The 13,604-nt window shown below is 41.3% G+C and overlaps 1 protein-coding gene across 1 annotated transcript in view; it reads right to left on the reverse strand.

Annotated features, from left to right (window-relative positions):
* Window positions 1–532: 532 nt before the first annotated feature.
* adamts9 (ADAM metallopeptidase with thrombospondin type 1 motif, 9) overlaps window positions 533–13,604 on the reverse strand; it is a 42,876-nt gene continuing 29,804 nt past the window's right edge. The window contains exons 29-39 of the mRNA XM_069145997.1: window positions 10,843–11,013; window positions 8,747–8,923; window positions 5,655–5,825; window positions 5,239–5,433; window positions 4,669–4,798; window positions 4,170–4,264; window positions 3,484–3,578; window positions 3,071–3,204; window positions 2,570–2,661; window positions 1,652–1,756; window positions 533–622 (exon numbers count right to left, since the gene is read on the reverse strand). Coding sequence (XP_069002098.1) covers window positions 533–622; window positions 1,652–1,756; window positions 2,570–2,661; window positions 3,071–3,204; window positions 3,484–3,578; window positions 4,170–4,264; window positions 4,669–4,798; window positions 5,239–5,433; window positions 5,655–5,825; window positions 8,747–8,923; window positions 10,843–11,013 — 1,455 coding nt within the window. The remainder of the gene's footprint in view (window positions 623–1,651; window positions 1,757–2,569; window positions 2,662–3,070; window positions 3,205–3,483; window positions 3,579–4,169; window positions 4,265–4,668; window positions 4,799–5,238; window positions 5,434–5,654; window positions 5,826–8,746; window positions 8,924–10,842; window positions 11,014–13,604) is intronic.

A 13,604-nucleotide genomic window follows, 5' to 3' on the forward strand; every position in this document is an offset into this window, starting at 1 on the left:
TTTAACAAATAACTTCAAATTAACTTTAACTTTAAGTGAAGGGAGTTGCAAAGTGTTGCAAAGTGCAGGTGTTGCAAACAACTGACCCCCGCGGCTGCGACGCCCGTCCCCACTGCTTGGAGACACCTCACTGCATTTAAACCACAGGACCGGTGACCATGACAACAATAACATAATTAGATTAAACACAAGTTATGAATCCATGGCTATAACACATGCAATGTGAAGTTCACTAAGAAAGTATCCACAATGGAAGGCACATTCTGGCAAAAATCTGAAAAATGGCAGCTGTGTAGTGTTTGCTATTGACAATGAAACCTTTAAATTACAATAGAAAAATAAACTGCGAGTACAATAAATAAGACCATTTATCCTGCTATTTACAGTACTTACACCAGGTTAATTTATACTACGGAAAAAGATTCTTAAAAACATTCAGTCAAGAACATACACCAGCAGAGTGGTGTAAACACAGATAGGTATTTTTAATCACACTTTTAAAGCATCCCACACCCAATGGATGGCTGCAGATCTAGTCCACTGTTACAGGCAGGCTGCGGCCAGAGGAAGGTGAACATTTACCACAGTAGCCTCCACACATTCCTGAAATTGTGCTGCCATCCTGCGGACACAAGAGGAATAACATGAGCTCCGTGAAATTATGCTGCTTCAGGGATTCAATTTTACTTTAAGAAAAAAAAGAGGAAAAACTTTAGTTAAATATAGCTTGACAGAAGCTAAATGTAAAATAATACTTCATCAGGACTACTGCTACTTACGAGTAGCCTGACAGTTTTACCAGTTTAAAACTTGTTTGTCATCAGGTTGTTTTGGTGTCTTTGAAATTAGCTTTTTCCTTTTCAAAAGGCAAACAAAGACTGAAGCCCACCAAGCAGCCTGTCACCAGGTAGGGATTGAATTAATCACCCTCAGCAACAAGCAAAACATACAAACTAATTAATCACGAGCACTTCACTAGCATCATTTGCATGTAACATAATCGCTGTTTCATACAAACATTTCAAACCAAAAAGGAAATTGCATCAGACAAGTACGCTAAAATCATTATCCCACGACATGAAAGCTGCAGTGTGCAGTAAATGTTTTGTCTGATCTTCTCTGGAGTGCTGTCTCCATCCCACTGTCACAACCGGGCTTTATTTAAACTGCCTGGAGTGCCCGAAGTGGGCCAGCTGGGTTTGGATACTGTGAACACTTTTTGGCATCTCCGCTGCACTCATTTTACCTTGCCAAAAAGCACTCTCCGGCTGGATCTCCATTTCAAAAGTGAAGAGTGGGCTGGGGTGGGGGTGGTGGCATGGGGAGGCACTTGAGAGAGCAGCTGACCAATAAAGGCCCTTTCTCTGCTAGTTTATGAGGAGAAACATCGAACCCACTTGGGCGATGCCCACTTCTGAAGTCCAGAGGACATGAAGAAGATGACGGAGGGATGAAGTATAAGAAGTAACAGGACTGAAAAGATCTGATCATCTCATCATCATTGAACAGGGATGAACTCTTTACTCATATTTTCCTCCTTCTGTCATATAAAGTATTTGCAAAATATATAAATGGAATTTTTGTATTTAATGTTTGTGATTGTGTGAGTTTTCCTTTTTCCTTGAACACAGTGGACATGTATGTGAGTTACCTGGGATTTTTGTATATTAGCAACTGCATAGTTGCCCTGGGAGACCCATGAGGTATCCTCCGCCACCTTGAAACCTGTTCCTGACAGGTTGATCCCAAACCGGCCCTAATAGAAGAGAGAGGGAGAGAACAATTTAAAGATGATAGGGCATTTAGAAGTATTTAAAAACACATTCAAAATGGCTTAATCTTGCCATGTGCTTTGATACAGATACTTTTCAGACTCTAATTTTCAATGTGAAGCAGAAATACTATGAAGTATTCAACCATTTCCACCCTGCAGGTCCCTTTGAAAACCACAACTGGTGCCATTTTTCAAAGGCGGCCAAGTACTTCTACTTATAGGGTGGTCGTTGAGACTTTTCAGAACAGGTTCAATAACATCAGTGTTCCCTGACTCATTGTTATGAGGCTGATATTTACTTACTAATTTACAGTTTTGATTAGGCTGAATAAAAATGACAGTTTTTTGCTGAAGGATATCAATATTCTTATTTCAAAGTTCTCGTAAAACTCTCATTTTCCAGCTGTTACCAACTGAATTTAACACAACCATATAAACCATCTGACCTAAGCAGCAGCAGTGATGTTACGATTCAAACAACGCAGAAGACTAGCCTGGTTATAAATTGCAAACTTTTTTTGGAAGCTTTCAAAGAACATGTTCCAAATTTATAGGAGTGGCATGAATGATAACAGCATTTTATCCAAACTAGATGTTTTGACATTTCATAGCAGGAAAAGCAAAAGGATAATTAATAACTCTGAAAAAGACCACATTCCTGTCTAGTTCCTTTTCAGGGCTCTAGTTTTATGGCTTATTTGACACTGGAAGGAACTGAGCCATCATTGATGTTATTTGCTGTGCTTTTCCTGTTATGAAAAGTAAAATAATTCTCAGAACTGTTTTCATTCTCACCTGTGGGCAGCGGGCGGCACTGTAGCAGTCTCCAGCTGTAGCAAATGGAACGCTCTTGCCTTCACGGGTGAAAGCAAACTGCCAGTCTGTAGCTAAATATCAAGATAAAGCAACAAGCTAATCACTTAGAATGTGGCAAATATTCTTGAGAATTTCTGTCCTGAAATTTGTTCCTATATGTCCTCAGATGAACCTTCATAATGATAGCTTGAATCTGCCATGCTATTTACCAATAAATCCAGCCTTTAGGGTCAGCCAAATGGCAATATCAGTGTAATTCCATCTAGTTAGAGCAGTTTCATTTAATCCCCTCAAGCCTTGTAATTGTATGTTTGCTTAAATGAACCTTAAAGACATCTTGAGTCCATTAACCCTGGTGAGCATGGACATAATTAAATAGTAAAGGAAGTTCTCATTTGAGAGTAATGTAGAGTTAACGTTGGCACAGGATGCCAGTGCGTGTGTGTGTCATCAGGGTCAGTGAGAGTGTGGGCAACTCACTGATGATGTTCATCTTGCTGAGGTCCAAGCGCACTTTGGAGAAGGTGGTGATGCCGGCAGCAGCGTAGTCTCTGCGACAGTCACAGTCTTCTCTTCTGGAGCCATTGGCAGGACACTGGGTGGGGTCATTGAGCCTGGAAAACATGCAAACACACATACACACACACACACACACACACACACACACACACACACACACACACACACACACACACACATACACACACACACACACACACACACACACACACACACACACACACACACACACACACACACCAAAGATACCTTGGCTCAACTTTACACTTCCAAGGAATTTCTTCATTTACAAAGACAAAAAAAAAAAAAAACGCTGCCAAGAGTCAGCTGGATTTTTTGTAATAAAACCAGCTGTTATCCAGTTGGCTGTTTACCTGAAGCCAAAGATCTCTGAAAAATTCTCCCCTTCACTGGTCGTCAAGGTGATGTACTCCTGTGGAGTCTCTGTCTGCATTCCTGCACAGTAGACCTGCAGAAAATAAAAGGGCAAAGGAGCAGTAAGAGGGAAGTAGAGAAAGGAGACCATGCAGAGGAGGAGTGGGGAAGCAAAGGGGTGATGGAAAGGTAGAAAAAAGATGGCAGAGGAGGTGCAGAAAAGGAAAGAAAAGAGGAAAGAAAGGATAGAAAAGGAAAGAAAAATAATGGTGCAATGAAGGAAAAACTAAAACAGAAGATGGTGCGATCGCAATTACAAGCTAAAAAAAAACCCCACAGAAACCAAATACATCCAATCCCTAAAAAAGACCTTTTTGAAGACCAAAGAATTTATCTGAATGTGTGTTCTGAAATGTGCTGCATCTGTTTGCAACCTTGTACACTGAGCCGCAGTGCCAAAAGTATGCCTAAACACTTGCTAGTAGAGATGGATTCGAAGCACTTTGTTCAATAATGTAGGTGCATATACAGAGAAACATGTAAACAGTGAGCAAAATATTCTGTTAGTGTTTAAGTCACTTGAAATGTCAAGAGGGAAACCTACTTTTCAAGTGTCTTCTCCCTGTTATGGCTTCACAAACTGTGCTTTCTGTACTTGCGAGGTAAGAAGACGATACTATCTTACCTTGAGTGCTTTTCCTTGAATACTGAGGATGTGTTCGCTGTCTGGGACGGGGCCGTTCGTGTTCTGGACGTCAAGACAGCTAGAAGGCAAATGGCCTTGAGGCACAAAAGAAATAAGTGACTATTCAGTAGTGTATTATTCAAAGATTTAACACGGGACAGGCACTCGGGCTGTATATACAGATGTGCACACATGCACGCACAAATTTCAGCAGTTAAGTCAAGTGTGGCAAATCACTTCATCGAATCAAAGAAAATGAAAAGCCACTAAGTCTTTGATGTCCTACGGTACCGCAGGGAAGTAAATACACTGCACAGTCAATCTTTGATGTTTGCCTCAGATCATAAATAATTCACGAAAGCCCAAATCTCTGAGATGACCGGGTCATGTTGAGCCATACCTAATACTGGAATTTTAGATGCTTTCATTTGGCTTTTATCTAACTCCCGGTAGCCTTGACCTTTGTAAAGAGAACAAGAGTTTTCTTGCAAGCACTCACAGCTCGGATTTCTGCAGATTTTTCTGGCCTCTGGCACTGTGTCTCCAGAACACCGATTGCTTTCCTGACCATCTGCCGACACGCACCGCATCGTCCTCTCCATCACTCCATCTCCACAGCTTGCTGAACACTGAAGGGGAGAAAAGAACCACAACAGTGTGATAGTGGCACTTGTAGATGACAGTCTGTCAGCAGTTTTTTATCTCCAAATTGTCAAAAAAAAAAGAAAGAAAAAAAAGCTGTTTAGCCTTTGGCTTTGGCACAGGAAGAAGACAAAGGTACAATCGTTTTAACACAATCAGACAAATGTGGCCTCATTTTGGTAAAATACAACTGTTAAACCTCATGTATGAAAATGAGATGATCCATACTCCAAAAATTGTAGCACTTAATGTTCACTAATTCAATGCATTGTACAGGTGGAAGTTTGGGGAATAATAAAACATTGTTTAATCTTTTAATTAGCTGTAAAAAACTGGGGGAAACTAAGACAACAAACATGTATGTCCCATCTTGACAAAAATACTGATAAATGACTGGACAACATGTAGGAGCACAGATTTGGCTCACCGGTCCCCAGATTCCAACCCTCCACACCTGCGTTGGCAGGCACAGGTCCAGATTACAAGGCATGTAGCTCTCAGGGGGGGTCCCAGGGCAGTTGGACAAAGACTGATGGCCGTACTCATAGTTGTCATTCTCTACATGCACCTCGCTGCAGGAGATTAGACGCTGGCGGTAGCCCTGGCCACAGCTGGCTGAGCACTGGAGGAGAGAATAAATCGGCAGCATGAAATAACAACAGTGGACCTCACTGGAAACACGGGCAATTTCTGTCATTTCTGCATCACTGGATTTAAAGATCGTGATTTACATGAATGGCCACTAAAGCCGTAAAGTATCGCCTGTTGGAACCAAACACACTTTTTTATTAAGACTACATACTGTATTGTAGATGGCTCACAGGTTGTCTGCTCGTTTCTCACCTGAGTCCATTCCCCTGTGATCCAGATGGATTCACAAGCATGGGAGTTGCAGCTCTCTATTTCTGGTGGTCTGATCTGGTTCACACAGTACATCTCGTGGACCTCCTGCTGGTTGTGGTCCACACACTGCAAGGCTCGCCGGCGGTGGCCCGATCTGCACGACTTACTGCACTGTAGGGGAGGCCAGACAGAGAATGGTGATTTAAAGTGATGCTGACTCAAATATGAGAAACACTGAGACATACCAAACTTACATAGATGCAACATAATTGCCATTTAAAAGGATTTGTTTATCACTGGTCAGTAAATTAAAGATATTAATGCACTTCAGCAATAAGAAGGGAGAATAATCAAGCAGTACTTTTGCCACACTGGACTATGGAGCAAAATGTCAAAACAGTAGATAATAAATAAGAGGGAAGCAATGTGTTGTTGAAAGAAAGAACCTGAGCTGAGGACATGGCCAAGTCCTGAGAAGAGGTTACACAACTTGTAACTCCTAAAACTGTTTACACCACATCCAAACATTGTGTTTGATGAAAGGTCTAACCTGAAATTCAATAGAAGTGACTGACTTTAGTTTAGAAAGCTGGAGATAGACACTAATATATGTTAGAGGGTAAAATAATCCAATAGTAATTGCAGAAATATGGGTTCAGACTGTCATTGAGCTATGTCAGATTCATTTTAAACCCAAAGGTTGAAATAACAACAGGATGAAAGCCAGTTAGCCGAATCTTTCTCAATATTTTCTCAAATACTGTACTTGTGAGCCAACCAGTGGTTCTATAAAAGTGGTATCCTTAGTTCAAAGCCATAGAACCACTGTAACAATGTCTTATTACATCCAGGCTTGTGTGGTAACTCAAATACAAGTACAAGTATACAATGTACAAGACATACAAGTCTCTAAAAGTCATAATCCAAACACTTTACATTTCAGTGAAGGCTCAGAGTGGTTTCCACTTGCGTCAGAGACACTCACTGGTGGACACTGTGGTGTTACGACTACAGCTCCAGCTGGCCTTCATCAAAGTTTAATATGTTGAAAACTGTCAAACAACTGAGGAACCTGGAACTCCTGTATGAGTTGTGTTGTGCTGACTGGTACAATAGTTTTTGTTTGTTTTGGTGAAACTGGTGGTGGACAAGATGAAATATTCCATTTTCACACGTAGCTCGGATCTATAGGAACTAGATACATTTGCAAAAGAAATAATGTTGGTGTAAGACGTAACTACCTGATTTGTGGCATCAATGTAAGTGCATAAAACACACGGCCATGTTAACCCTTGCCAGTTAAACTGTTTTAATTACATCCAGCTGTTAATTGGGACACTAAAGCAGGGACCTCCAAACACTTCTCTAGACTAATTAGACTCTCCTTTCAGAAAGGCATTTGTTGCTGCTCACTGACCCAGATTCAACATCACATTAAGACAGTATAGAAGAAACTCCTGCAGCTACGTGCTCTAATAACCAGAAAGTATCTGTAGCCTCCAGCCTCCAGGAACAGTAAATGCAACAATGGCTGAAACTCTTGACAAAACAGATGGAAAACAAGAGTTAACGTTGGTGTTGCTTTCCACCACTGGAGACAGCTCGTAAAATAATGAAGTTTGATACTAAACTAACATTGTACAATTGTACAACATTAGTGACAGTGTTAGGTTTGTTTTTTAGCTGTCTGTTAATATGCAGTTTAGACCATATAGAATAGCTGCATGTAACGCGCTGGAGCTCGTAATTTATTGTAGCAAACAAACCAGAGGTGCTGACCTTAGGCGAACAATTCAAAACAGATCTTGATTGCAGCTAATGACAACAAAAACAAAAAATATTACAAATGTCGTCAATAACTAACTTTAGGCTTAACCGATCACCATAATGCTGCTGGAGCGAACCAAAATGATGCATCAATACGTTTTTACTTCAAGTGAGGAAATAAAAGGTTCACAGTGTTCTTGATCTAGCTAAACTGTAGGTCTATTTATGTTTTTTTTTGAGTGCTTGAAAATCCAATAACCTTTAAATTCAATTATTCAAGAGAGCCAATAAAAACAAACGGAAAAGTTGTTATATTGACATTTAAAGCGTATCGATTGATCCACGTTGGCAACTAGAAGGCTCTTTTCGAATGCTACTGTTTCCCCTGTTGAAGTTACAGCATCATGTTTTAATACAAACTCAGCACTTCCTGTGGGCTTTTATTGTAAAACATTTGCAGGAACGTGTTGTGTAGTAATCCAGAACAAATGTTCAAAATAGACATTGTTTACTTTATTAAATAAAAGCGATTAAAAAGTCAAGGCTACTTCACTGACAAATGTATGTAAACTTTCCTCCACAGTGGTTACACAGTCTTACAAACAAGCCACAACTATGTGTGCGGTTGTTTGCGTGTCACAGATGCGCTCCACTCCTTTATAAAATGGTACTACACACCTGATGATTGCCATTTTTAACTGAGCCCCACTACTAGGTCTGCACACTCTAGCAATCTTTTCTATCTTTTAAACAAAAAAGCAAACTACTAAACTCAAGGCAGAATGAAAATATTCAATATTGAACCAAAGTACCGAAACTCTGAGTGCAGACTGACACTACAGACTCACAGTTGCCTCTTAACATACAAAGTGGTGTTACAAGAGGGGTCTTAAATCTCACATTATGCACCTTTAGCTCTGGCTTCACTTGCTTTAAGTTGCAACATATAGGCTAGTGTGCTCATAAATGTTTTGGATAATGAACAATTATACCACACAGGTGTGAATTTTCCAACATTTCAACCAGACTCATCCAGATTCTAATGTCAGGAAGTAGGCTTCGGCTTGATTGGGGGAAAAAAAAAAGGCATCATCTGATTTTCATCAGAGGCGTGCAGCCCCCCCCACACCCCTCCCACCCCGCGCCCTGCTTACAGACAGCAGCGCCTCCGACGGAAACAGCGACTCTCATACTTCACCAGATATGACAGAGCAAATTTATCCACGGCCGAGTGAGGCAGACAGAGCACACAAAAAAACTACTTGTCTCAGCACACACGTTGCAGTGTTTATCCGTGCAGGCAGACAGAGCCTCCTCGGGCTTACCGTCTGCCAGTCCCCTTCTCTCCACCGGTAACGGGAGGGACAGTCAGCGAGCCGGCAGCTCTGGCTGGACGCCGGGCGGGAGCGCTGAGGACAGCCGGTCTCCTGCGGGCTCCGTCGGTCTCCAACCTGGCAGAACACCTCCCGTCGCTGGACGCCGTCGCCGCATGATGCTGAACACTGAAAGCAGGGCAGGTAAGAGCTTTGAAAAGTCCACTCAAACTTTATTACTCCGTTTATTGTTTTACTTTGTGTCTAACACTGTAACAAAGAAGCGTCGTGAGTTTAATGACCTTAATCTTTTAACTATTTTATTTTTATGTGGGCTACTTGACAAAAACTAATACCTGTTCCATTCTATTCTATTATAATTCATACTGGCCTCTGAGTTGTATTTTAGAGGTCACTTTGTCCCCCTTTGTCTTTGATTTTTTTTTGACTTATCATTGATTATTTGAATATATAGTCAATCGCTACTAAATAAAATGTTTATAAAATAAATGTGTTTTTTTTTTTGCATTTAACTGACAAAAGAATGATGTCTATTGGCTTTTCATTTGTTTGTTTTTTAATGTATAACTTTAGGGTAACTGCAACCAGGTCTCACTGTTCATATTTTAGCTGTATGGTTCATATTTAATAACGGTTTTACAGAGATGTGAAGAAATTGAAGTTGGAGCCTGGAAAAGCAGCCGGTTTGTCAGTCTGTTTCTACTTTACTACAGAAATGTTTGAAATGAAAGCATGTCTTTTATGCTGTAATCCAGAACACATTTCTACAGAGAACCAAAAGAAAGAGCGAGGGCTGAAGAATGTGTTTTATAATCTGTCAGGTCTATTCAGGCCGTTAACCCATAACTGAAACAATCACACGAAATAACGCACATAATTTTACTGATTCAGCTTTAAGCTTTGTATTTTATGCTTTTTGAGGTGATATTTTACAATCATTTTTGACTTGTCTTCTTTCAAACAGATACTGTTACCTCAAAATAAACTCACACTGCACTGATGTTAATGTAAGGCTGTTGGATTGCATGAAATAATCACACATTATTCATATACAAATGAGGTGAAGGAGGGATTTTTGTGGTGCATTGTGATAAAAAAAATAAGACGGATTAATTATTTTTTTCTGTGTCCTGGAGTTTCTACATGAATCCATAAAAACACATGATCTGTAACATTTGACATTTCCATTTCCATTCATATGTAACCTGAAGCTGTTGAACCCCTCAGGCAGCCTGATGCATCATGCTGTACTTGGTACTTGACTAAGAGCCTCGTGTGGAGTATGTTTTTACTCGTGGCATGCGTCCTTCTCCACAGCTGTTTAGAGTCGACACACATCCTCTCTGACGTATATGGAGCATAGATGTGTCTCTGTGCTTGGATCGGTGGGATGAGATAAAAAAAAAAAAAAAAAAAGAAGAGAGCAAGAGACAGACACCGGGAGGAAAAGAAAAAAAGAGAGAAGCACAAGGCAGGTTGTCCAGCAGCCCAGGTGCACTTTGTGAGTACATCTGGCATGATGACGTGAGAGAATTGCCTCTGGTAGCGCATTCACAGAAGATGGCCAACATGTGGTTCCCATTGGAGGCAAAAGACAGAGACAAAAAAAAACAGAAGATAGTGTGGTTGGAAGAAAAAGTGATCAATTAGGAAAGGCAACAATGAGGGAGAGGATAAAAGAGACAAAGAGGAGAGGAAGGTGAGGGCCAGAGGAAGAGAGATGAGAGGGGTTGATTTATTCTGGAGGAGCAGGGTGCACATTCCTCCTGCTGTCCCACTTACTGTACTGTGTTACAGCTCCGGCATACACCAACTCTGTTTTTTGCTGCCTCAAGCCAGAGCTGCAACCCCGTCAAACCGCCATGTGTTGTGTAAAAGCACCGTGCCTTAGTTAGTGGAGTGGCATGGTGCATAAACACAGTGAGGTTCAGCTGCACATTTTTCACACATATGGAGTCATTTGGCAACAAGCTGGTAAGCATTAAAGTGGAATGAGAGAAAAGAAGCCAACATGTCTGGCAGCGTGAGAACAACCAAAAAAAAAAAAACATGAAGGAGTGTTTTATGGCAGGGCCACAGGGTCCTACCTCTCCCCAGATGCCAGTCTTCCACTTTGGGCATCGTCCACCTCGGCAGCGCCTCTGCCTGCTGGGTTTGGGGGACAGGTGCTGGCAGTTTTCCTCTGTGACAGGACGGCCGGACCCGGTCACGCAGCTCACATTACGGGATTTGACACCTCTCCCACAGGAGGCCGAGCACTGCAAGATGGAAAGAAGGCGGTAAAGAGAAGATATAAAGTTATGTTTTGTGTTAAAAAGTCTCAACCGATGAAATTCAGATGTGTTTTGTTTCTTTTTTTTTAAAGGAGGAGGGTTAATTTGTTCAATCTTATGATGAACTGGTTGATCTTTTATTGACTCAAAAGAAACAAATGAGACCCAGTTACATGTGGGTAGATTGTCCAATAGGAAAGTGTTCCCAGTCACCCCGGCAGCAGTTTGTTTCACCTCTGGGTTCACGGAGTTACTGGAAGTCTAACTCGGTTTGACAGGCGCGCGCACACGCGCACGCACACACACACACACACACACACACACACACACACACACACACACACACACACACAGCGGCGTTACATGAGGGAGTGGAGCAGGGCTGGACTGTGCTCGGATAATCAAAGGGGGCGTTGCATGTGGGGATGGATGGGAAGCGACAAGCTCAGAGTTGAGCGAGTACATGGCCCAGCGTGTGGTTCTGTCCTGACCAGCAAGGGACTGTACTGGACAGGAACACGCCGTGACCTCTCACCTCATTCAGGGAGGAGGAAATGTAGGAGGGCTCATGAAATGAGGGTCTGCGAAAATGCTTATTACCCTTTATTAATACAGGCAAACCTCAATCCCAGTTGAATCTGTAATGTACTAGATTTATTGCAATTGTGTTGTCTGTAGAGTGTTGACTGAATTATTAAATCAATAAAGACAAAGATTAAGTTTTGCAATTTCCTCAGGACATAAAGAATATCAGCATTGTGTGATTGTTTTGAGGATGTTGTGCTTAAAGTTGAATAAAAATGACACTGACTTTGTGTGTGCTTTGTGTGTTTCTTCTTGGAAATGCACCCATGATCACATATGGGTGACTTTATGGTTTTTATAATAGGTAACTGGGGTACCACTGACTGTACCAACAGAAACAGTATTTTTAATGTAATTGGCTGACATGAATGCAATAAACAATTGTTTTCGGTGCACTGTGAAGTAAGTGGGTAATTACAGGGGGAATTGGGCTTTCCAGTAAAAGGTTCAGATCATTAAAGTAGACATTTACAGTCCAAGGCATTCTTCCACACATATTTACAAGGGCTTTTGTGCTGGTGCACTCTGCTGAGATGCCCTCAGAACACCTTGGGATTTGGTACAAACGGGTCAAATAAAGATAACAATGCTGGGTTCATTAACTTTACCCACAAGTTATTTTACTTTATCCATTACACTAACACAAATCCTTAAACATTTCTACTTCTTCACATAATAAAAATGGAAAATAATTTTATTTAGGTAAGAGTAATGCTGCTTGCAAATTTTCACAAAGCCAATAAGAAATCTGATCTATTTGAACTGACACCTAAACAGTTCAGAGGATGTTTGCCATCTTTGGAGTTTCAGACAAACATCCATCCACAGAAGCAATGCTTTGGTCTGCACTATATGGAGTGACGCCCCTCCCCCCCCTCCCTCCAATGTCAGCGCAGTGTTTGGGAATTCTATTGAACACGATTTTTGTTTTGTTTTTTAAACCTAGATCACAGGCAATTTCCCAGAAGTCTGCCTGTGCTGATGGGATGACCTGAGAAGGGGCCCCTGTGCAGATCAAACGTGACCCTTGACCCGCCAATACACCACTGCATTGTCTTGCTGACGCCTCCTCTTATTCGAGTTACTGTCAGCGGCCCCCACAATGGTACGCTGTCACCAACCAGCTTTAGACCACAGCAGAGGGGCCTGACAGAAAGGGGCAAAGGGTCCTAGCAACCTCATAGCCGAACACACGTCACCAAGCATCCAAGAAAAAGCCTGGGTATGCATTAAGAGTGAATGAGCATAGTAAATGCATTAGGAAGTATACTGAGGCACTGTCACACAGGACAAAGATTTACCTTGATGGAGACGGCTTTGAACTGACACGGACGGTAAAAACATGGGTTGCTGAAAGAGGTCAACAGAGGCCCTGACTGCGTAAAATAACAAGGATATTGTTCGGTGACTTGTCCGCTTTCATTCAGGGAAAACACCCCACTAAATAGATGAGCAGGGAGGCAGCTTGCTTTATGCTACATAAATCTTTTAGCCACAGCCAAAGGTAAAGTACTATATAATACAGTCCACATCCGTATCCACAAACACACTAATTACCATGAAGCTTGAGTGATGTGGAGTTAAGCATTTCAATGCAGGGCTTAGCAGCAGGAGTACGATGTTGCAAGCAACAAGGCTATTAGCATTAATGAATGTTGTTAAAAGCCAGTACTTGGAGTGGTTATCTCTGTCTCTGCCTTTTTTTTTAACCAAACAGTGGCGTGCAAGCTTAAGTTTCCCCTTCCCTTAATCCACAGTGACCTCGGCTGGGTCGCTGCATCAAAACAATGCTTTGATTGAGTAAGAATGAAAAAAAGCCTTTGATAGTACCTCTACTTCACTTTAATCGTAACCTTTTCTGGAAATGAACAGAAATCCAACAAATCCATAAAAAAAATTAAATATTGACATAACATTATAATGAATGAACAATAAATACAAGTAATTACATAAATATACAGAAATATTCTTGAAACATAGACTAATACTGC

Source organism: Embiotoca jacksoni, unplaced genomic scaffold (genome assembly GCF_022577435.1).
Source record: "Embiotoca jacksoni isolate LCO1_2020_lvr unplaced genomic scaffold, fEmbJac1.0.p SCAF_1, whole genome shotgun sequence".
NCBI lineage: Eukaryota > Metazoa > Chordata > Actinopteri > Embiotocidae > Embiotoca > Embiotoca jacksoni.